At 43.1% G+C, this 25,294-nt stretch overlaps 1 protein-coding gene across 10 annotated transcripts in view; it reads left to right on the top strand.

The window, feature by feature from the left end:
• The window catches only part of LOC139912306 (calcium/calmodulin-dependent protein kinase type II subunit gamma-like), a 64,850-nt gene extending 42,987 nt beyond the window's left edge, over nt 1-21,863 (top strand). The window contains exons 11-21 of one of the 10 annotated variants that reach the window (XM_078288787.1): nt 364-447; nt 542-584; nt 6,295-6,335; nt 11,204-11,284; nt 13,392-13,436; nt 14,462-14,507; nt 16,474-16,581; nt 18,829-18,904; nt 19,297-19,391; nt 19,833-20,084; nt 20,796-21,863. In XM_078288787.1, the coding sequence (XP_078144913.1) occupies nt 364-447; nt 542-584; nt 6,295-6,335; nt 11,204-11,284; nt 13,392-13,436; nt 14,462-14,507; nt 16,474-16,581; nt 18,829-18,904; nt 19,297-19,391; nt 19,833-20,065 (852 nt within the window). In that variant the 3' untranslated portion in view covers nt 20,066-20,084; nt 20,796-21,863. Of the gene's footprint in view, nt 1-363; nt 448-541; nt 585-3,867; nt 3,931-6,294; nt 6,336-11,203; nt 11,285-13,391; nt 13,437-14,461; nt 14,517-16,473; nt 16,582-18,828; nt 18,905-19,296; nt 19,392-19,832; nt 20,513-20,795 lie in introns of those variants that run through there. The other 9 variants (XM_071900065.2, XM_078288791.1, XM_071900066.2 and 6 more) reach the window with 9 other exon arrangements.
• Nucleotides 21,864-25,294: the final 3,431 nt, after the last annotated feature.

Genomic DNA, 25,294 nt, shown 5'->3' with positions numbered 1-25,294 from the left:
ACACACACTGAAACACCATTACATTCCAAAATATGTGAAAATATCTACACACGCACATCTCAATAGCCTAGTTTTAAAAGTGCTATCATGGACTGCTAAACAAATATATCGAAGAACAGAATCTGAGGCTCGAGTTGAATGCAACAAATACAAAGCACTCACCCCATTCGTCTCGCCCCTGCACAAGCATAGATGTGAGATCTGAAGATGCACATGGATGTATGGATAACAATGGGGTCACAGAGTAATTCGCAGTGCGCTCTGAATCTCTGCAATGTCCTTCCCTTCTGCACTGACATGGTTGACTGTTGCCCTGAAGCTAGGTGTATTGATGTGTTGCTGCCTCTCCTCTCCTACATCCAGCAACGCTCCACTGTGGCCTCCATGATGCACCGTCAAGAGACTGTGGAATGCCTGCGCAAGTTCAACGCCAGGAGGAAACTCAAAGTGAGTGTGGACACAAACACACACTCGCATGCACACACACAAAGTCTGTGTGCACCACAAACCCTGACTAATCTTGAGTTTTGTGTCTTTCCAGGGAGCTATCCTTACAACAATGCTGGTGTCCAGGAACTTTTCAGGTGAGAAGGAAACAATGGCAATAATGTGTACCACACACAAGTCTTGTAGAATCAAGTAGCATCAATTTGATTTGGCCCATAGACTTTAGTCGGGGCCCAGTGCTGTTGATGTTATTTGAATGAAGTCCTAAAAAGCATCACCTGGATTGAGAGCCACTGAGCAGTTTTGGTACCGAAGGCTTTGGCGTAGCTCCATCTTGCTTAACGGGATGCTTTAATGGAGTATAACAAGTACAGATCCTGTACAGGCCCACGGTGCGTGTCAAATTCCGCTAGCTGCGGCCACCATAGAAATAAAACAGTACAGGGGACATGTCACGGAGAATTCCTATTCTGGAATGGGACCATATGGCAGCCACCTTACCTGGGTCAACTTCTCAGCTGACTGTATTTGGAAGCAATGGTGATAGTGCCTTATGCTGCCATTATAATGCTAAGATTTTGTTATTGAAACATCACTACTACTTTTTATTTAGCTCATTTAGCTCTACAGTTTGTAGATAAAAATAGCTAAACTATGTCAAGTAATTATGTTTTCAGTCATAAAGATTATCTTCTGGAAGTATTCTGCTTATTTTTAATGTAAAACCCCCAAATGATCTTTTGTTGTAGCAATAGACGGATGCTGGCAGCAATTAAATATCACCAACACTGAAACACACCTAACAATACACCCAGATAAAATATACAATAAAAGGCAAATGTAATGCCATTAAGTGGTTTAAGCGCTTTAAGCCAATTTAAGCAGGTAATAATGGCCGTACGCCCTCACATTTTTCCCCCCTCTCTCCCATACCTTCCTGTCTCTCTCACACTATCTCTCTGTCAATAAAGCATAAAATGCCATAATAAATCTTTTAAAAAAAAATTAAGATTAGGCCTACAATCCATAAAGAAATAATTTATATAGATGCGATCATGTAAAGAAGTACTACAGTAAAAACAAACATTTCTACACTTGAATCAACGTAAAATCCGCAGTAGCCTATACAGATATGGAAATGAATGCCCGCTCTGTCCGTGACCACACGCCACTATCTGTCACTTCCATCATTAAGGCACGTCTTGGCAGAAATACATTTAAATCGGCGCATTTTCAGCAGCGGTGCCGCTACTGAGTACTATACAAATACTATAGAAAACACTATAGAACGTATTTTTAGCATGGCGGGTCATGACTTTACCGTGGCGACCTGCCACAGTAGAATATAAACACTGGTTGTACATAATGCTGAATGATGTGTGCTGATTGTTCTCAGAAACAACGTGTTTGTATGGCAGTAGCAGAGACATAGCCAACTAACTGAAATGTAAGGATTGCATCTAACAGCTAACTAGCTAGCTAACAAATACGTTACAAACTATTTCAAATAGAACTCCAGTCTGTTGGCTACTAGCCAGAAATGTTGTGTTTTAAGTTGTGTCATTTAAATTTAGCATATAAAACAGCCTCTATCTTCTACTCTATACTGACGTGTGGAAGGTGATGCCATAGAGATATAACACTGTTCATAACTGTATCACTGTTATATTACACTGTGTTATATCTCTATGGGTGATGCAGCCAATCTGGGGTCTTTGGTCCTTTTAGTGCAGCAGTTAGGTACTAATCAGGACAACAGGATGCTTCCCATTGATAGCTGTTGTAGTTACAGGTAAACGGGACCCAGGTAGGATAGCGGACGATTATCCCACGCTTCATGTCTTAATGTCCCCTCTACTGTTTTATCTGTATGGCGGCCACGCTGATCCGTCGGAAAACGGACAGAATTACTGACGGATAGATTTCTGTCCGTTGGGCTGTTTTGGAACGTCAACATGGTGGAGAGGCAGAAATACAGCAGCCTAGCTTCGCTCATAACGGTGCTACTTCACAGAAACAAGTTGAATTCACTTGAACACATTGTACTCACATTGGGTTGAAAACAGGAAAGAATGTGTAGTTTCTTCTTTCTCGACATTTTCACAACACAACCTGTCAGCTCCGCGGCTCAGATTAAACTGTCTGCTTGTCATTTGATTGTGCGTTTGTTTAATGTCGCCCGGCATCCCGGTTGAGTGGAGTTTTCCATTTTTAAGCACTGTGATTGGCCCGAAGGTCCAAACACCGCCCAGCCGGAAAACTTTGGTCATAAAACGAACCGAGCTAGTAGTTTAGGCTCCTAAAACAGGTACAACCACCGGTACTGCTCTGTATTTACTTTTTCAGAACCGGAACGCGACTGACTGACTGCCTGACTTGAATTTGCCATGTGATGCCGTCGGCTGCGCCATGGGAAAAAGAGACTTAAAAAAAAGCATCTTATTTATCATTATGTCTCATCTGAAAGACATTTAAAGCCGTATATACTACATGGGAAATCACTTTATTTTTCAAACCCTCAGAGGCCTAACGATTAGTACTGCTGTTGTCCCGCTACCTCTGTCTGATCAGTGATGTTGTCATCGACTGGACTGTGGGAATCATGGGCTTTTTTTCTGCCTGGATCCAGTTCCCTGAACCACTCATTTTTATTCTTGTACACAATTGCTTGTCAACCGTGTCTACAGTTTTGATTTTGCGCTTCAGGGGTCTGGCTCAGATTTCTTCCTAGGAAGCAGTTTGATCACCCAAGCACCATGCACTTTTGATTGAACACCCAATTTGTGGGCTGGATGGTGGCCTAGCAAGCTAATGCATTAATGCTATTGGCCTGTGTTGACATGGTTTGACATGTAAGTAAAGCAGCTCTTGCAGATTACAGCCAATTGTTTGCTGCTGTGATTGGTCAAGAATGATCTAGACTGAGGAAAGTAGTCAAGCCAGATCTCTCAATTGATTTATACAAAACTGGAGGCATGGTTATCAAGTGAATATGAATGGAAATAAAATGAGTGATTCAGGGAGCTGAATCTGAGGCAAGGGCAATTTAGGGTGGAGAGGATTTCCCATCCACCACTTAACATCATGCTAATATAGAGGCAGCCGGGTGTCACTAGAGAGAAAAACATGTCTGTAAATTCAGTTTTCAAGACTGAGTCATGATTGGTTGAAGTAAGCAACTCATGGGCTGGCGCAGGAGCAGCATGCCTGCTTGGTCGAAAATTATTCTGGTCCCAGCGCCGACCCCAAAGTCACTGAACTCGAGGAAACCTGATGTGCTGTCATCGTTGTCTAGACCTGTACTACTACTGACTTGTAAAATTTGAGGAAAACCGGATCGTGAAAGGTGGTCAGGCTTTAGTGAGGCTCCAGCTCTTGCCCCGCCTGCTCCTCCAAATTGAATCCCTCTCTGTCCAATAGTGGGACGGCAGCACACCAGCCCTGCCGCCCCCACCACCAGCACGGCCGCACTGGCGCAGGAAGGTACGTCCGCTAGGGGGGACACTGGAGCCTGGCACTGCCAACCTCGTCCTCGGTCTGTTGGCATGTGGCCGGGGCCGCTTGCACCCCACCACCCCACCCCATCCATCCACCTGCTGCCCGCTTGCCTGCAAACTGGTGGACCACTATCGAATGGTCATCATTGCACTGGGGCATCTCACACACACACACACACACACAAACAAGTAAATGGAAGCCACACACAAAAATCTGAAGTTACTTTGTCAGAGGCTCTTGACCCTTCAGTCCTGCTTTGTGTCGTCTGATTAACTGAGCTCTCCTTGATAGGCTCAGTGTTTTGGACACTTCATGTGTCAGACACACCAGCTATATAACTTACTGTGTCGGATACACCAGCCACTTAACTAACTGACACCCAGCATGCCCCTCTGACCCCCTTCCAACTACCTCAGTTAACCCTAGCCAAGCTCCATTTACACATCTCAGCATTAATGCAACTACTGCTGGCTGTATATCTTTCCCTCTGCAGAATAACAGTTTTAACTCCTTTATATTGCAAAAACATAGAAATAGACGGGCCAGCATCTTACCTCCATCACACTCCCGATTTTTGCCTCCTTCAAATGAGTTCAGTTTGAATCCACAGTACTTGGCCGATGCCCAGTCGATGCCTGCCCATGCCCGCTGCAATCCTCCCTCCGCATGGCTCTGGCACCAGCAGCCAGCCAAGCATGTGTATGAGCGTACGGTGTGCCAGACTGCATGGGAAACTGGATGCACAGGATGCACAGAGCTCTCTGTTATCTGTCATTCTTTCTCTTTCTCTCTCCTCTTCCTGCCTGCTCTGTTGTTTTTGTGTGAATGGACAAAACCACTAAAAAACCCTACTAGTGAATGTCACATGACACAAGGCTGAGCTGCTTGCTCATTGGCCATGCTTACAACAAGCGAGATTTGATCGACAAATGGATGCACAGATCAGTTGTTATTAATGGATTGTTTTTGGGCTTGATTCTGATCCCTGCATTTCTAGGATTCGTGTTAGATTGTTTGTTACTGCATAAAAGTGACGATTTTAGTTTGGAAATTGCAGAGATGAGGTCCCAAACTTAAAGGTCTCTGCTAAATTCTGTACCAGCCGGGAACAGGTTTCCCACTTCCCCTACAATGCAGAGAATTGGCAGAGATGCACTCTGGGATACAGTTTGCTGTGGATGCTGCATGCCAAGCCTTTTGATAAGATCCACACAAACCACCTTCATCGCATGAACCCACCACCTCTGTGAAAATGACTGAAGAATGCCCTTGAACAAATAAGCCTGAGACAGGTTTTTTTTTTTGCCTGCAGTTGTTGTTTTCAGTTCTCAGTTCAGATATGAAGATACAGATATTAAATATATTTTTTTATCTTGCCTTCTTCATTGCCCTCCTTCCACCTTTTTCAATGGAAGGTAAGGGTGGATCTATGGAACATGATTTTAAGACTGATATGAGTGTTTATATGTATGTATGTGCGTGTGTGTGTGTGTTTATTTGTAGCGTACACTTGCGTGTGTGTGTATGTGTGCATGCATGTCAAAGTGTCCATTTGTCTCCCTGTTTGTACTGTATGTGTGTGTGTCATTTCCATGTAAGTCTTTGTACTGGTGTGTGGTCAGTTTTTCAGGTGCATGCATATGATATTATGCCAATGTGGGCATGCAGGCTGTTTCCAAACAGTGGCACTTACAATTGGTTAAATCAGATAATGGTGATCTAGCATTCTGTTGCTGGTGAGAAGGTTTTGTCCTGCAGGGATAATCAGCTTAGGGACACCTCAACATTTAGAATTTCTGTCTAATATTTTTTTCTACCAGGCACTTTTCACAAGGTTGAGGTTTCTGCACTGGCACCCCAGTTGAAAAATGAGGTCAGCTGACCTCAACTGAAAAATATGTGTTAGGTGTATTAGTGCTGAAACCAGTGGGATTTGCTTACAGAAAGTTCGCTTGTCAGCTTGTGATTTGCGATTTCAGTGAGCAATACAAACAGTGCTAATAGGTTATTTTTAGGGCAGGTGAAGGACATTAGGACCTGCAAATAAGGAAGGAAGTAAGGGCTTAAAGTGCTTGGCAAAGAAAAATAAGACTAAAATTCAAAATGTCTATGCTTCAGTTTAACTGTTCCCTACCATGTCCAACAGTTCCACTCCTAGGATCAAGTCTCAACCACTTGATGCAAAATCAGCTGGACACCTCAGCTACAAACCAGACCTGGGGAACCTTTACTTGACCATCTTTTGCCTTTAGTTTGTCCGGCCGATAGAGTGAACCCAACGTCAATTTTGTTGAAAAATTGCTTGTCAGACTTCGTCCTTACCACCTCTCCTCTCTTTCTGTCTTCCAGCGTGCAAAAGCTTACTAAACAAAAAGTCGGACGGTGTGAAGGTAAGTTTTCTGAGCCACCATGATGATATTATTGACTTTTCTGTTTCTCTCTTACCTACTTTTCCTATCTTCTATTCTCTCCCTTGTGCTCTGTCACTCTTATAACTTAGATGCAATGTGTTCTTTAAGTGGCACTACCTTTGTGCTTCACTTGTTAAAGTATCTTCCAAGGTCTATGAAACATGATCTACAGATTTCTGGTAGCTTAGAGGACAGGATGGACCCTCTCGTCGATAAAGTAACCAGTTGATCTTGCTTGTAATACCAGTTAGCAGTTAAAAGTAGGGAACAGGTAATGAGGATATAGTATTAGAGCTTTGAGAGAAAGGAAGGGACATATAAAGACCATTAGGCTTTTGAAATGCTGTATCTTGTTTTACCACCAGCCTGTTCTCTGATCCACAGCAATTCGAGCTCCCATCATGCCTCAGTGCTCATTTTGTTTTGATCGACAGTCAGTGTCAGTGCATGCAGTGAAGTGCCATGATCAACAAGGGCCCAAAACAAAATTCCCACTACATAACTATCTAAATGGATACAATCAAAACACAACATCATACGAATACAATACACATCCAATCATTTTAGTCTGGCTACATCTTTCAAAACTCCTGCATACATCTGTAAAAAAAAAAAAAGACTCCCTAGATTGCTTTTACAGCTAAATCATTTTCTTTTTTCCCTTCTGAATGGCAAGCCCTCTCAATGTCCCTATGTTTCCACTTTGTTCCTGTTTAAGCTCCTGCAGTTGTTTTATTTTTCTATCTTTGTGGGATCAAACTGGCAGCTTTACTTTTTTTTTTTTTTACTACCTTGATTGGTTCCCTTTTTTCCCGATGACTCCTTGTTTTTCCTCCTCCTCTCCATTGCTGTCTGTCAGAAAAGGAAGTCCAGCTCCAGTGTTTGTTTGATGGTGAGATCGGCTCTGTCTTTTTTCTTTCATTTGTTCAGTCTTCCTCTCTCTCTCTCTCTCTCTCTCTCTCTCTCTTCCTGAGTCTTTTTTCCCCTCTCTTCCTTTCCTCTCTGTCTTTTTTTTTTCTTTTGGGCAGAGATGCTAGAGGGCTCTGTGGCGGTTGTCGTCTTGTCAGATTTCTGTTGGATTTCTCAACTCCATCCAACATCCCTGCATCCCCTTCTGCCATGAGCGCCACCACAACCATTTCAACCCCTGACAATCTTTCACTCACACACACACACACACACACACACACACACACACACACACACACACTCAGCGGTTTTAATCAATCTTTATTTATGCATTACCTCCCAATTCTCTATGGATAAGATTAGGATTTTTGGCCAACCTGCCAAAATCCCGGACCATCCATCCTCTGTGGGAAAACAAACATTCACCTAAATCAGGCTTTAAAACACACACAAGGGACTCTGACACCCCACCCTCCACCCCCTCCCTGCACTCACACACACTCACACACACACACACACACGCACACACAGTTCCCACCTCTTCTCCTTCTGAGTTCTCACAGGAGAGAGGGACATTTGAATCATTGTAAACATCAGTATCCTAAAAATCTTTTTCTTTCCTTTTTCAACTCTTGGACATTTATTGGACCCTCATTTGTTTTTCATTGGAGTGAACTCTTTGTCTTTTTTTCCCCCCTTCTAGTAAATCAAAAAGCCTGTCTTGGTCGCCTGCAGAGAATCTTGTACACTATCATTCAGCTAGGGACAGTCGAGTGTTCAGGCCTAAAACAGTTTGAGGATGTCACGCAGTGTGTATCGGGTGTTTTTACACGAGAGTCGGCAGCTTGAATCCCTTGGACTTGGCAGGGAGAAGTGAATGAGTAATTCTCTGCTTTTTCTCAAACAACCTCTGTCAAGTTTCCCCTTGATTAAGACGCCCCAGTTGTTCCAGCGGAGGAGCTCGCTTACCAGCAGCTGAAATTGTACTGAACAGTTATCAGGTGTGAATGTGGTGTAATTTGAGCGAGGCTTTGGTAAGAAAATAGCATGCGGTGCTCAGGTAACCTTTCCTGCGTAAATAAATGTTAAAAAGAGATGGAAACTAGATTGTGCTTGTAAACTAGATCCGTGCCAGTGGAATAAAAAAAACCTTTCATTTCCTGAGACAGATATCTCTGGCCTTGTAGCATCATTTCAAGGGCTTTGGAGAGTAAATGACTTCAAAGACTTCTAAAGCCGATACTCACCTTAACACCGATATGCATTTCCAGGACTGTGGGTAATGCTAGTGAAATGTAGTCTATATATAGACTTCTTGATGGTTTCATTGGTCCTCATTAAGTCACCAAGATATAATGTTATGTGACAAGTTAACCTGCTTTCCAGAGGGATCACAGTACATGTCCCCTCTTTCAGCTCCGGCAGCCGTCTCTCTCGCCCCTGTCCTGAAACGTTGGATATTTTGTACTTTAGAGAGAGGGAGCTGTGGCCTGACTTGTTGGTCTCAGTATGACACATTGGCTTTTCGGTGGAAGATGTTCCTAGTCGACAGACAAGGCCACAGAGACTGCCAAGAGACTTTTTAAAGTTACACTGGGGCATTCAGTCATCTCAGGGAAGCAGAGAAACAGCTGAAAAACCTCACCAGCACATTGCTCTTAACCTTTTATTGACGTAAGCCAGTTCTCCACACCTCTTAACTTTCTTGTGGGAATACAGTTATGTTTTCAAGAAGCTGCTCTTTTTTTCCTTCCCCTCCAGTTTGCCCGAGGCTGAAGGGAGAGTCCAGGTCAAACGTTGTTTTCTTTCTTGATCACATGCTCTATCTATAATCTATAGCTAACTCTAGTGCATAGCTCAACCTCAGTCCAGCCTTTGCACTATTTTCCAGCACAAACATAAATGTAAATATCAATGTTTTGGTACTGTGATGAAATTGGCACATTATAGCCCCAATCTGGATGTTTTTTGTTAAATCAAACAAGGATTTATACTCTCAGATAAATTGAAGGATAGGAATTGCTGATGGAAAAGATTCTCTGCAGCTTTCAGATCCCAGCTAAACTCGAAATATAGGTCCATTTTGTTCCAGTGTTTATAAACAATAATAAAGTAAAGCAAATAAAGTAAATGCATAGCAGACCATTTAATACAATAATGCACATGGCAACTTTTTGTGCAATTGCCCAAACAGTGTTGCGTCGATTATGTAAATCATCAGAAAGCATTTGAGGAGATTTTTGAGCCTGGGTCTCATTTTGTTTCCTGCTGCTGAGAACTTTTGCCAAGTGTATCATGGCCTTTAAAAATACATTGCAAATCCATTTAGAATACATTCAAATACATTTAGAATTAATGGCTTAATCTGCCTATCAGTTCAAGAGTGAACTAATGTTTCCAATTTAATAAAACAAAATATAAACAATGCCAGTAGTGGGCCATACTCTACTTACAGAGAGGACCTTTTTTTTTGTATAGCGGTTAGAAGTATATTGTGATAGGTTGCTGAGGGGTAGGACTTTAAGATGGAAAATAAGATTTTCTTTAACTTTCAGATGCAAATATAGCTCAAAATGCTTACTGCTGTAAAATAGTAAATAAAAAAAAGTAAATACTTTAAAGCTGTTGCACTTCATTCTCTACCCACGCTCTTATCAGTCATTTTTAGAATTGTCTCCAAATATGTTTTTAGAATTTTGAATGCCAAGCCAGCCTTTTATTGAGGTTTGGATAAAGGATAAAGCCTTTAATCAAAAATAACATGGGAGGTTGTGGTCTTATCTGATCTATAGATGTTTATCAGTGAAAGAGATGAACAAGGTCTGCTCAAGTCAGTTGCACTATGCTCAAAGTAGCTGTGCGGGTCATAGCACATAAACATCTGTCTTTTTTATTGTCTTCCAGCTGTCTTTGTTTGATCTAATGGAGGGAAAACACAACATACCTTCACGCATACACACACACACCGTTCTCCACGATTGGAAAAACCCCAACCTTATCATCAAGGCCTTTCACTGCATGCACAGACTTGGACAGTTAATCATTTTCTGAACCAAAGTTACTAGACATTCTGGCTGTGTGGCTGGCAACATGGGCAGCTAAATGCTGGAGCTCGATTTCTTCCACAAGGTGGTGCCGTTTTAGATGCACGCTTAAACCAAACTGTGACTTCTCTTACATCCCAGCTGTTACTGATTTACCCATCTATTTGTTGAACTGCTGGGAAACTGTTTGAATTCCGTTCTTAAAATATGTTGATTGTTGCAAAAAATGCATGTGGTAACATTTGCTATATTTTTGACAAAATGTTACTTGCGTTGTGTAATGTCTGCAGAGATTGTAGACGTTCAATTCAGAGACTCAATGAGGCATCACACCAGGAAGGTAGACTCAAAGAGCCATTCAAACACACTCTGACATGGACACACACACACACACACACACACACACACACTAAGAGAGGCAGGAATAACGAAACAAAAAGCGTCACAAAAAAACATCACTTCAACATGTTAAGACACTCGCATTAAAGTGCCTCTGTTGTTGGAGGACATTTCTCTGTTCCTGATGATCAACAGAGTCAGTCCTTTTATGGATGAAAGAGATTATACTGTTGGGGAATTTAGAAGTAACATGCACAACACACAGCATTCAGCAACTGTCTTCTAAATGCATAAGGCAAGACACACAATGTGTCCTAGCATGTAGAGGTCTCATCCAGATTTCCAGATAAATCGCAATGCACTTAATAAAACGCAGTGCACTTCTGCACATACACTCTGATCCAAGGGTGTATGGATTTATGAATCCTCTCTATCTGGTGGCCCTGTATTAGCGCCAGTCCTACTTTCCGCGTAAGTTTCCCATAGGATAATCGATGGTTTAGACACAGTGGAGCAGTAGAAATCATTTTGTGTTGTTGTGTTTCTTTGCCCCAGCCACAGGCAAACAACAGTAAAAACAGTGTAGTAAGCAGCAGCAGCACCAAAGACAGCAGCATATCATCTTCAGCACCAATGGTACCTCATCTCTACTTGGTTTCTCTCACGTTGCTTTTTGAGCCATCGTTCCATTGTTTCCATCTTTTTACGTTACGTTCAGTCCCCCCCCCCCCCCCCCCCCCGATCTGTTTGTCGCATTCCCTCCTTAGTAACTCCCCCTGTTCTGTACTCCTTCCCTCTCCTTCCCTCTCTCTTGTCCTTCCACCCTCTGCCTCTTCGCGTCCGTTTTGAACACAAACTCTGTGATGTTGACGATGGTCTTGATGACTTTCAAATTGAACGACTGGTTTGTGCCTGTGATTGTCTCTCCTGGCTTATGTTTTACCCAGACCTCCCATGGACACACACACACACACACAGGCATACATTTACACAGTGTTCAACACTGACAGGTAGACAAATGACTTTCATTTTGCTGTACAACAGCAGACACTTCAATCAAGTTCTGCTCAGCCTCTCCCTGGTGACTCCTTTGTGTGTATGGCTGTGTCACCTGGGCGTTTGTGATGGCTTCTCTTTGAAGTAAGGCAGGGTTATTGCTATTTTATTGAAACTGGGCTTGGAAACTTGGAAAGCTTGTACCACTACCACATCAAAACACAGCCTTTTACTAATTGTTATTAGAAATGTAAATAATGAGTACTTCTGGGTAAAACAGGAGCCGGAATGGGCGGGAAACTGAGAGATCCCAGTTGTACCGAGGATGCAGCCCCTCTGTGTTCCTATCTTTAACTGGATTGAGCTCATGTCCCTAATACAGTAGGGATTGAACAAGACTTGCCCCAGGGTTGAAGGACGGCAGCATGCGCCATGTCAAGAAAACTCATTCAAAGTGACTCCAAACCTCCCCTCTCACCAGCTGGCTCAGTGGAACAGTCCGTTGCATGGCCAGTTGCTTTTTCCAGACAAGGGGAAAAGCATGGCGAGAGCATTGTGGGACCAGCCAGAGGCATGGGCAGTAACTGATAAACTATTGAGATACAGTGACTTAGAAATGGAACAAATGCCAATTGGTAAAGTTACAAGGATAAAACCCACAGTGATTGAGATTATTTAAATCTTTGAATCAAAATGGTCTTGCGGCTGACAACATCCCAGAAGACAGATTTCTATTCGGACTGCAATTAGTTTTATAGATTCTGTATCTTTTCTTTCAAAGTCCAACCTCGGATGGTCCTTGCAATGCATTCAGTCATCTCAATTCATCTGGATTTCTCCAAATAAATTTCGCAAACTGCTTTCTGGAAACAATGGGGCAAAGCTGAGGGTACACCAGCATGTATTGGCTCTATGCTGGTTAGCCACAGGCTGTCAATGCAAACTAACAAAACCAGGAAAATTGCATACCAAACTACCCAAAAAGAAATCCAGTCCCAGTGATTCTTTTTTTCCCTGACAAATACTTCTTTCTTGAGTGTAAATCCCCCTTAATTACATGTCAAAAGAAGGGGCTGCATTTTCCCATGTGCTAAAGTTGTTGTCACCGGGTCTTCTATCCAGTGCTGGTGGGGATGACGGGAGGGCTGAGTGTGTGGCTGGGCTACGCCAGTGTATTTCGGGTGGTTGGGCTGGGTGGGTGTTCTGAACAACGCGGCACTTGGAGCTCCACAACTGCTTTGCGATGAGTGTTTCTGTGGTATTTGTGCTGCAGCAGGGGCTAGGTTGAGGAGGGGGAGAGGTAGCACCCCCCCAAAAAAAAACAACACCACATCCATCACCACCACACACACACTCACACATACAAACCTGCACAGAACCCTCCTCCTCAGTCAAAGCCCCACTGTTCTAGGTGTTCTTTGCTGTCTTCATGCATTTTAAAGGCCTTCTGAAACAATACCATCGGCCACAATGCAGTTGCTCTCTGCCACTCGATCTAATGGGGAAGACAGACTGACATTGCGTGCCTTGACTCCTCCAGTCATTTGTTGTATCACCCAGATCCTCCACAGCCTCTGTACTGTAGCTCTTGTGCTTCGCCTGTGCGTGTTTTGGTGTGCGCACATTCGTCTATATGTTTGTGTGTGTGTGTGTAGTCATGGAATGCGTGGGTATTCCCTGGCATCTTCCCTGGTGCCCCCTCCCCATCCCTTCCCCGCATGGTAAAGTGTCTCCTACCTCCCCCCAGGAAGCCCAGACAACTGTTGTGCACAACCCAGCTGACGGCACCAAGGTAAGGCGCACCTTTTCCCACCACTAGCCACCAGCCACTACTAATGCTTGCAGGTAACCCGTGGAGGATTTTCTCTAAATATATACTGTATATCGCTGTCAAAACAGTTGTGACAACGACCGTAGACACTACATTCTGTAGCTAATGTGAGCTGCCCTCCGTCACCATATTTATTAGAATATTATTTCCCCTCCTGATTACCAGAAGGGATTTCACAGGGGAATCGAGCCTCTTGGACTCGATTGGAAGCAGATCAACGCAGCTGCTGTTTGTAACGGGGATAGTTGAGGTTTTATATTTTTTGCCAGGGTCAGTTTGCATCATCATGGCTATTTTCACAGAGGTATATCAAAGAGAAAATCCTACACATAGCATCTTTAACACCAGCACATGCACACTAGCATACTATATCTTCAAGTACTCACCCCGGCTATTACTAAAATAGAGCTGACCGCCACGCTGCTTGCAGTATCAAGTCAGGTTAGTGTACGAGCTTGCAGAACACTAATAAGTCGAGATATTCAAAGCTCCAACGCGCGCAAATGCTGTTACACTTTTCTTTAGATTGGCTCTTAGGCGTCTCACAAAGACATGGCACACTGGCACGCCTCTTCTGGATTAACAGTTACACACTAACATGGTCTCACGCAATACGCGGCACTAGGACTCCTTCCTTGGACAAGCGGTTACATGTGGTCAAATGTACTCACACACTTTGTTCACGAGAAATGGGATTGCTTTGATGTGCGTGGCTCGCTGCTGTCCTGGCTGGTTTGTGCTCCTGGGAGGGAGTTGTCCACCCGTCCATCTGTCTGTCAGGCTGTCTGTGTGTCCATGTGGGGAAAGTGTCCAGAGCTTCCCAACCCCACCACACATGCGCATTTTTTTTAAAAATGTTGTCTCGCTATTTCTCTCTTTCTTCTTTTATCTCTGTCTCTTGCTCTATCTCTTTCCACCCAATTCTCTCTCTCTCTCTCTCTCTATCCCCCTCTCTTCTTTTTTCCTCGACCCCTTTTTCTCGGCAGGGCTCCACAGAGAGCTGTAATAACATGGAAGAGGAGGAGATGAAAGGTAGGAAAGGTACTCGTCCAACTTTCACCTACTCTGCTTGCTTCCTTCACTTTATAGTTTGATCAGGTACTTAGTCAGGTAGCTAGCGGTGTTGAATTGCAGATCAGACAGAGAAATATTGCCTGATCGATTTCCTCTCTCTCTTTATCTGAGATAATGCATGCCTTTTGGGTGGGGGTTTCGGGAGGAACCGTTGTCAACTCTGTTGTTCCGCTAGAAAAAAGCTTAGATAAGGGTAGGGAAGCGTTGGAAAACATGGAACACCAATAAGTGCCGTCGATGGATGACATCAAGGGAAAGACAAAGGTGAAGAACATGCTTTTGCTGTTGTCCATCTGCTGTGCAAGTGGCTTTAGCTAGAGTGTCCCGTAACAAAAGGTCACAAGGTTGATCCCAGGTCACGGCCACTATGCCTATCCTGTTGAATTGTCCTTGAGCAAGACACCGGTCGCCTTCCTAGTCACTCACTGTAAGTTCCTCTGGACTTCCAGATGAATATAAACTATTCCAACTGTCAACATTCATAGGATAGACTACTCTTACTTCCATTAATCAAAAACCTGGACATGGAAACGTCTCATGTGAAGATGATATTTGTGGTTCCGTTGGGTTCCGCCGTCGCACTTACACTGCCAGGTTTGTAGGCATATATTTCCCACTGGGGCCACGCATGCTAAAAAATGTATGCACTCTAGGAATTTTATGGTGGCTTGGATAAAAGCATCCATCAAATGGTATATGTAACGGTACGCTGTCCTGAGATGGACGCACTTTCATTTCAAGTCCAGGTTGTATTGGAGAGTGGAGGGAAAGGCCTGAGAAATACCCAGAGGATCTGAGGGAGAAACCCAGCAGAATGACTGAGAGCAGCTCTAGGTGCAGAGCGGACTGTGAGCACGACGCACTTCTAAGGCTTTCTGTGTGCTAAATATCTGAAGGGTCATGTAGGATCCTTTGAGTTTAGAGGTGGCACCTGTTAAGCTCACCATTGTTTACCATATGTGGGTCTCTGGTGTGTGTGTGTGTGCGCACATGTATGTTTTGCAATCAGACACCACTTAAGCCCCTAATCACTCCTCCTCAGCCCAGGGATGAACCTAAGGGTTTATAAGTGAATGAACTAGGCCAGAGCTAGCTTTACAGAAAGAAGTTAATCCTGTTTCTTCGGGCTGCTTTCCCTGGGTTTAGCAGCACCTAGATCTCATAGTGGATCATCGCTGACATGGAATCGAGTGTCTCTAGTTCCTGCTTTCTCTCTCTCGCTCTTTTGGCTTCACACAAACGCTCCCAGGACCTTTCAACTCTCCCTGGGTAAAAAACAGGGCCAGGGTCCTCCTCTTAACACAAAACCACAGTAGTACTGGTCACTAGGATGGAGCACAGGTTGGTGGGCAGAAGAAGAAGAAGAAAAGTGACCAAATGCCCCATGTTCTGAGACAAAGTACCAACGATTCTATAGCTTTGAGTTTTGGATTTCCGTGTGGCCTTATGTGCACATGCATAAAGCTTCTAAAAAGGATATGAATGTGACTCGAGAAGTGTGTTCGCACATTGAGAGAGGTGTGAACAGCAGCGACAAGAGGAGTGACAAGCGTAGATAGAGGAGATGACACACACTTTTCTTTTTTCCAGTTTGTCTAGCTTTCATTTCGTTTCTTACACTCTGGTGTGGTGTCTGACTTAACTGGCTTTGGCTGTGTGCGTGTGTGTGTGTGTGAGAGAGAGAGAGAGAGAGAGAGAGAGAGAGAGAGAGAGAGAAAGAGAGCGTGTACCTGGGCATATTTTCTACCTCATTGTTATGTGTCAGTCTGCTATGTTTTAATGCTTAGGTATTATGCGCTGTGTTTTTGGTGATTTGAAATAGTCCTAGATTGTAGCAACATGCTCTCACCCTTCACCTATGTGTGTGTGTGTGTGTGTGTGTGTGTGTGTGTGTGTGTGTGTGTGTGTCTTGTGGCGGGCCCAGTGGCTGCATGCAGGGCTACTAGTGCAGACAGTGCAGTGGTAAGCCAGTGCAGTGCCACTGAGGAACAGACCCAGCAAGCCCCAACCCCTCCCTGCCCACCACCCACCTGTAAGTTGGCAGCAGGTTCAACCGTCTCAGCTCTCAACTCTGACCTTTGTGTTCTTTCTTCTTACACCCGCTTACAGTCCAACATGGACGAACACTTGGGAATTAAAACCTCTCGCAAAAGAACATGCTACATTTTGGTGTTGAAAGGGCTCCACGTGGTTCCAAATAAATAAAGAGTACATGAGAAATTGGAACCCCCCCCCCAAAAAACCCCTTACACTCTTTCTCACCGACTTGCTGCAGTAGCTCTCCTCTGTCCTCCTTTGCTGCCATCTACTGGCCTCCACGCTCCACTACAGGCTGCGGTTACTATTTGTACTCACTTGTGTTCATCTGTGACTGTGTGTTTGCACATTTCAGTTGTTTTTTAAATGTACACTACCAGTCAAAAGTTTGGACACACCTAATTGAATGTACTATGTTTTTAATTATCTTAATGACATTTTGATCTAAAGGCTTATGCTTAAATGCTTGAAATTTGTTTCTTAGACAAATATAAATAGTGAAATTGATGCTTATGTATGAATTTCTTTCCAAAGCCTTTGCCTTTCCATCAAGGCAAAGGGCAGCTACTTTAAAGAATCTAAAATATAAGATAGTTTTGATGTATGATATATACACTTTTTTGGTCACTGTATAATTCCATTTGCGTTATTTCATAGTTTGTGTCTTTATGTCTGTTTATGTCATAAACAGACATAAACATTTATGTATGTTTATGTCTTTACTATTATTCTAAAATGTGGAAAATAGTAAAAATAAAGAAAAATGTGGTGTGTCCAACCTGTTGACTGGTAGTGTACATGCAATAAATTGCTCATTTCCCATAGTCACTTAATTGCAGTTCTTTGGAGTATAACCAGTGTTAACCAATGCCACAGTTAATGACTTGCCAGATATTACATTAGAGTATAGAAAAATGGAACAAAGTCTCCAGTATTGACTTTGTGTATACCTGAGCATAGACTAGTGATGTTCGTGGCGCCTCAGCTTGGCTAAAATATCATTTTATTTTACTGGGATGACTTGCATACTTGCCTGCAGCTGGCCCGCAGCAAGAGGCTGCTAGCGGCCCCCAAGTCCCCGTAGCTCGGGCCGGTTCAGCTCAGAGCTCCTGTCCTGAGCCGGAGCCTCTGTCAGCCCCCGCAGGCGGCAGCGACCCGCAGCAGAGTAAGTGCCAGCCAGGTTGTACAATGCATGTACAATGGCTCCCAGAACAGTGTTCATGCTGTCTAAAAATTGATCTTCCTTGTAAGTTTTCCTTCAACTTGTCGGCAGAAGGCTGTGGGGGAGTTGAAGAAAAAAAATCTTCTTGAGCTTTCCATTTTGGTCGTGTTTTTTTAAGATTATATAAACACAGCGTTGTATTCAGGCATCCTAGCTGGCTTTTCTGGGTCAACGGTATAAACATGTTCTATTGGGCCAGCTGCTGTATGTTAGTTAAAAGGCTAACATAAACTTTTGCATATAGATATATAGATAAACACCCATAAAGCCAGGTGGATGCTGGTCTGTGCTGGTTCATTCTTCCTCCAGGATAATGAACTGGACTCTTATGCACAATCAAGAGTGTGTGCATGCTGTTTGTACATAATCTGCCGTGCGGTGTACTTCTACTATGGAAGATGTGTGAAAATTTCTTGACTTTTGACGCCTCGTTCTGTTCATTTTCGGCCTTTGCGTGTGATTGGGTGCCTTTCCCCTCAGATGCAGCGCTTTTATTAGCTATGTTGCCGTGGGTTTCATTGGTGTGAGTTTGCGTGTGTGTGCTCAGTCAAAGATGTCTGGAGTTGTAAGTGTCAGTTCAATAAAGTTCTCTTGGTTTGAAGCTCTTTGTTATAGACATTTTAGGATCCAGTGGCAAAATGTTATGAAGGGACTCTTGGGCAACAAACAGAAATACATATATAGTATAATAGTGATGCTGTGTGTATATTTGTGTCACGTCAAGAGTGGAAAGTGGGGCGTATATTGTACAGCCGGACTTGAAAGGTCATCATTACGAGAGGCAGTGCTTATGTGATGAACCTATTTCAAATGTCAGAGGTTCCAGCCAAGCAATCTGAAGCTATATACGCAGGTAGTAAGTCTAGGTGAAGCATGGGGAGTGGGTTTTTGCATGTTCAAGCTCCATCTCTAAGTGACTTTTCACTATCTTTAATCTCATCTGATTGTGTCTTTCCCCACCCCCCTCTCTCTCTCTCTCTCTCTCTTTCTCTCTCTGTTTCTGTTTCTCTCTGGTTTCAGCTCGTAAACAAGAGATCATAAAGATTACGGAGCAGCTGATCGAAGCCATCAACAACGGGGATTTTGAGGCTTACACGTAAGTTTGCACGTACCGCTTCAGCAATAAGCTCACTGTTTGTTTACCAGTGACACATTATCTTTTAGCTGCCTTGTTTTTGGCTCTGTTTGCCTTTTCAAAGACTTACAGTCATCTATTACACAAGGAAGTGCTTTGTACTTAATTGATGTCATGCTAAGGAAGAAACTCATTACTAAGAATGCTATGTTTGACACTTGAGCTCAACACAGTGTTTGGCCTTTCCAACACTTTGGAAGGCATGTCAGTTGTACAGCCGGTTAGCTCGGGTAACAAAAGCATCTCTGTAGCAGTTGGTCCTCCTCACACTCCACTGCAGGATACAGTCTGAGCTCTGTGGCTAAAACAGAACAGCATAACAGTCCATTTGTGTTTGTGCTGTCCCATGACAGGAGAATCTGTGACCCCGGCCTGACTTCTTTTGAGCCGGAGGCCCTCGGAAACCTGGTGGAAGGCATGGATTTTCACAAGTTCTACTTCGAAAACTGTAAGCAGCTCACTGTTATCTGTCTCGCTATACTCTGGTCTTTTCTGGTTGAATAAAATCCACAGACGCGCTCTACTAGTCCTTCACTGATGAAGAGTGCAGTCTGAAATAACAGTCGTACAATTATCAATGTAGAGAAATTGTTTATGAAAGCTGCACTTGGCTAGATTATTAAAGAATAACACCTAATATCAGCCTAAATCACAAAGTGGGGCTGCAGTAGAGAAGAGCGTCCCATCCCCCCTAATTGAAACACTGTAGATTCACCCAATTTGCCCAAATTAAATTTTGTACACTTATTGAGTATTGTCAAATTTGTTAACTTAGCCACACATTGAGAAGTGGCAGCCACTTTCCACTTCTTGAGGAAAATAAATCAATGTGGAGCCAGTTGACTGTCCAATTGCGGAGTTGAATCGATGCATATTTCCATCTCCACAGTGTTGAGTAAAAACAGCAAGCCGGTGCACACCACCATCCTCAACCCCCACGTGCATCTGATCGGCGAGGACGCCGCCTGCATCGCCTACATCCGCCTGACGCAGTACATGGACAGCCAGGGCCGGCCGCGCTCCTGCCAGTCGGAGGAGACGCGCGTGTGGCACCGCCGCGACGCCAAATGGCTCAACGTGCACTTCCACTGCTCGGGAGCGCCAGCTGCGCCTCTGCAGTGAACCGCGAACCCAGGCCCAGGTACAGCAGGAGACGGGTGGAGCTGTAGATTTATCCTGTGTGTAAAGGTCATAGGTCTCTGTAGGCTGTAGAGGCTCTTTGCACAAGTTACATGGATCTTCTGAGGATTTTTACTGCGCTACATTTTCTTTTAAAGCTGCAATATGCAACTTTTTGCCTTGAGGCAGCTAAGTGTATCATTAGTCCCGCCTTCTTCCCCCTAAATTGGGCAAGTTCCCACCCCACCTGTCACTCATTTTGATGTCATCTAGCCTGAGGCAGAGATAACTGGCATCCGTAAAGCCCACCTCAGGCACTGAAGAAATTAACAATCTGCAATAAAACAAAAAGCAATCCCAATGTTCGTCCGTGTTTTTGAACAGGTTTTGTCTGCTGCATGTTTAGCTTTGCTGTACTTTCTTTTCTTACCACTGTTGTTTTTGCTATGATTTCCCTGCCATGTGGCCGCTAGCGTCACATTGATAGCCACAACCCAGCTCACCGCTGGCCACGGCCCATATGACGCACACCCACACCAAATGGGACACGCCCAAAAACGTCCCAAAGACAATTTCAGGCAAATGGGGGGGGGGGATTTAGGCATATACACACAGGGTCACAGACAGAATATGTCTGTCCTATTTATTTATTTTATATTAATGTGAAAAAAGGTTGCATATTGCAGCATTAGAGACGACTCGCGCACTAACCATTGCATTCTTCCTTTCTCAGCTTTGCCTGAATTCTAAAGCTGTTTGGAGCTTTTATTCTCCGCGGTCGGATTGGTGCCTGGAACCTGGCCGGGACGAGGCCGCTTGGAAAGTTGTAAAAACACACAAGGGGGAAATATATATTACAATTTTAAAAAAATAAATAATTAAAGAGCATATTTCAAAAGCTGACCGACTGACCGACCACACCGACCAACACCGATCCAGTCCAACCCTAGCTAGACGTTGGGGGCCGGCTGATTGCAGTAGCCCCGCCCCTTCCTGCAGATGGTGCATGCTTCTGATGGCTACACAGGGGTGATGCTGTCCTGGTCCTTCTCTCCCATGGCCTTTCCCCCCCCCCCCATCTTTGTTTTGCCCGCTGTCTGGAAAAGTATTAATGTGTAAAAAAAAAAATAAAAAAAAATTTGAAGTTATAAAGGAACTTTACACTTCACACACATAATGCATAGGATTGGGGCGTTAATTATAATATATGAAGAAAAATTTGTTTTGTCTTCTTCAGAGAACAGAAGAGCACATACTTTAATTTTAGAAGTACTGTGTTTGTTTCTTTGTTTTACAGTTAACAGGTATATATTGGTAGGGGTGTTTTTTTTTTTGGGAAGGGGGGTGGAAATTGTAAGGAGCAACTAATCATTACCTAATATCAGAATTAAACACACCAAAGTGTAGACTCTAAACATCTGTAGACAATGTTGTAATGTATTAAACTTGATTGATTGGGGGGAGAGGGACAGGCGTTACTGAAGTTACTGAAGGGACCTTTTTTTTTCTTCCTTTTTTTTAGTATTCTGATGTGTTATTGTTAAGCTCTTCATTTTTATCCTGAATGATGTATTTTAAAGTATTTTGTGTTGGAAAAGGATAATTTTTAAACCACGGGGGACTTTATTTAATAGAATTGTGTATACATAGATATTTATATAGGAGAAAAGGGGAAACGATGCTTTACTTTCAGGGTTTAGGGAGGGGAGTTTTAGCGTGAGTGTGTGGGTGTACGGCTCCATGCTTTTTTTTTTTTTCCTTTTCCTTTCTCTGCTTTGAGGTCCCAAGGTGTAAATACAAACACACACACACATATATTCCACACACTCTTAACACACTCAAGGTCCCTGTGCTGCAGTCTTAGGGTTGAACCTCTCGTGAGCTTTAGACGCACCGTCCAGGCCGGCCCATCCTGAAGTTGCAGAAGGCCTCCATCCATCCATCCAGCCGTCCCTCAGTGTTCTGCTTTGAACACCAGAGGGCGCTATCAGTTAACGCCTTCATTTCCCCTCCTCTCCCCCCCCCCCCCCCCCACTGTCTCATCTCTAAACTACCTACTCTGAAAGCATGGACACACTCTCGCGCCGATCTTTTTCCGTTGTTTCGTTTGTTTTGTATTTTGACGGAAGCATGTTTTATTTGAATTTAAAGAAAGAAAACTATCTAATGGCCTGTACTGTTTTTGCACAGAAACTTGAGACTCGATGCTGTTGCGTTCGCTCTTCTTCTGACGGAGTGAACCTTTCTGCAACTTCAGGTTAAGCTTGCCCACTCCTCCTTCTTCTCCTCCTTCTTCTTCCCCCCTTCCACCCTGCGCCCTACCTCCGCCCCCGCTCCTTCACTCCTCCTCTCTCTCTCTCTCTCCTTCCTTCCTCGCCGCCTACTCTCTACATTTGTTACTATTGTGACCTCCGCTAACCAGCCCCATTACTGTCTTACTATCACCACTCCGAGTGACGATGATAAACATGTTGATGATGATGATGATGATGTCACCCTTATGCCTGTCTCTTGTTCTGATTGTGTTCTTAAAATTTGTATATTGTCCGTCTTGGCTTGCTGTACTTCTGTGTGAAGTCCTGGCACTAAAAAAAAGCATGTTAAAAAGAGAATGCAGCTAAGGGGGAGGGACTGTGACTTGCTGGCCAGGGATTGGACGAGATGGAATGAGGAAGTGGGCTACGCTGGCTTCGAGGGCTTTGGGACCCATGCTGATGGCAATCAATGGATTTGGTCCCTTTTGTCACGGTTTCTGTTGTAAATGTTGTAGTTGTTAGTATTTTAGTGTTGATATGATTATGGCTAACCTGAGTTGTTTATTTTAGCCGGACCTATAAAAAAAAAAAATGGGGGGTTAAAAGGAATGGAGGCTATGGCTACCACAGCCTTTTTTTTTTTTTACTGTGCCCATTATTCCCTTACACATGCACACACACATAGTGGAACACGCCGAGAGACAAAAACACACACACACACACACACTACACTCATAGTTACAAATTGTATTGGAATGCACACCATCATATAAGCACATGTGCTCAAACATTCTCCCTTTAAAGAGGAAAAAACATATCTCTGTGTCAGTGGTTAAACTTTGGAACACTGTTTTTTCACTGTGTCGTAGAAACTTGTGAGTGTGTGTGAATTTGTACCACCGGATGGGTGAGGCTTGCTCTCTATCCCGACTCTGTGCTGCGCTGCTCCATAGTAACTCATGTACCGTTTAGGCTGTTGCTGGCGGGCACCCAGAAGCTGAGAATATTTTCTGGATGATTCTTCGGGATCATCACATATCATGTCCAAGTATGTACACTGACAGAAAAAAACAAACTGTTTTCCATCTAATATCGTGAGTCATATGTGAGCCCCACCCTACTGTATCAACCGCCTGTGCTTTTGAGTGCTGTGACATATCTGACATGCCATGAAACTGTGTTCCCCCACTTTTGCACCATGACGACGCGTTGTAAAACCAGTACTGAAACTATGTGATGTTTTTTATGGCTCTGAGTAGTTCTATTTGTGCTGTGGGCACCGGCCCGTCTGTCTGTTGATGCCACCAATTGGACAAGATGCTTTCGTTCATTGTGTGTGTGTTCACACAATCATGGGAATGTTCAAACGAAAGAGTACAATGCAGTTTACTTCAACTCCACAACAAGTTATATAAAAGGGAAGATAATCAAAGGGGAAAAGAAGTGACCCGAGGGAAATATAACTTAGTCAGCGGCCAAAGTATTTGGACGATTGGATCAAGTGGAAATTTGCAGTTTTGATCAAAAGATTAATATGAGGCCAAAATAAAGACTGATATGAGGATGTTGAGGGCAAAACAGTCTATTGATTCTTACAGTTTGCTTATGTTAACATGTTAGGAAAAGGCAGCTGATGCAGTTAGTCCACTCACAACTGATCATAGGTACAAATAAGTTTCAAGTAATTATACCTAAGGTCATGCCAATACTTTAAGTTTGTAACCCATCAACATGCTTTTGAGTCTTTCTTTAAGACACTTGGGCAATCTCTAAATTCAGCCTTTTTTTGATTTAATCCATCTCAATGTGACGTCAGTTGTCAGATAGATTTTGTCCTACAGTACTTTAATCATTCTGGAGAACATGACTCTGACTGACTTGTCCCCCTCCACTGTTACCCTTGTTATACAGATTTATACAACAGCAGGGCTGCTTAAACTAGCCAGGAGTAACCCAGCTGCTGAATAGACTGTATAACTTCAGGCACTATGGAGAAGGGATTTTTTTCAGCTGGTACACTAGCTGAGGGTCTGGACACTGAATCACTATTGAGTCCATCCTTTCATTCTGAAGTACTATAGAGCAGAGTCCCTGTTTAAAGCTTAAGTGTCATTGAGATCCACTGTTATGCAAAAGCTTGCATGTGAACATCGAGTATTGATGAGTCGCAAAGTTCACACTGTTGTACACAAAGAGAATGTGACCAAATCTAAATTTAAATTAAGTTTACCTTGAATAATTTGTCATAATATTTAAAGTATCACCACCTTAGACCAGTGGAGCTGATTGCAACAACTACCTACACTTTTTTACATATAAAAAGAGAAATCACAGTAAAGTAGCTTGCAGTCTGTAGTTTTGCTTCATATTTAACTTTTGATTTGAAATAAAAATGTCTAGAGCAAAATTCCACTCCACTACTGGAATACCTTGGCAATTGACTAATATATGTGAGATTATAACAGTGACTGAGGGACAGAAAGAGAGCCTTGATATACTGAAAACAAATATTGAAAAAGGATAATTAAAAACCACAAACTTCAACATTACAGCAACACTATATATGCAGTTTTACAAATGGAAGAAATATGCATGTCTACTTTCTGGTAATATTTTTCACTGTCTGTGTTTACTTGATTAAGAAATGGAAATCTATGTTACTTGCATCCTCAAGGTTAATGAAATGGCTCTGTCTCAAATATTGAAATCAAGTGATGTACCACATTAAAAAGCATAAAAGATTAGCAAAAGCCTTAGCTTGTATGTACCCCTTTATAAGTAAATTTATTGCATTGTAACCATATACTAAGGGGCTACATATGTCTATACTCTGAGTTTCATTTGGATGCTGGATTTTTGCATGATCATACAGTTAATAAAAATCATGAATTTAAAACTATCAAGTGTTTGTTTGAATGTTAGTTCATCATAGCTTTGTTATTATTGAAAAAAATGGAAGAGTATTTAATAAAAATAA

The sequence above is a fragment of the Centroberyx gerrardi genome, chromosome 15, assembly GCF_048128805.1.
Source record: "Centroberyx gerrardi isolate f3 chromosome 15, fCenGer3.hap1.cur.20231027, whole genome shotgun sequence".
Classification (NCBI taxonomy): domain Eukaryota; kingdom Metazoa; phylum Chordata; class Actinopteri; order Beryciformes; family Berycidae; genus Centroberyx; species Centroberyx gerrardi.
Note: the sequence above shows the minus strand (reverse complement) of the source record. Positions and strands in the feature narration are given on the sequence as shown.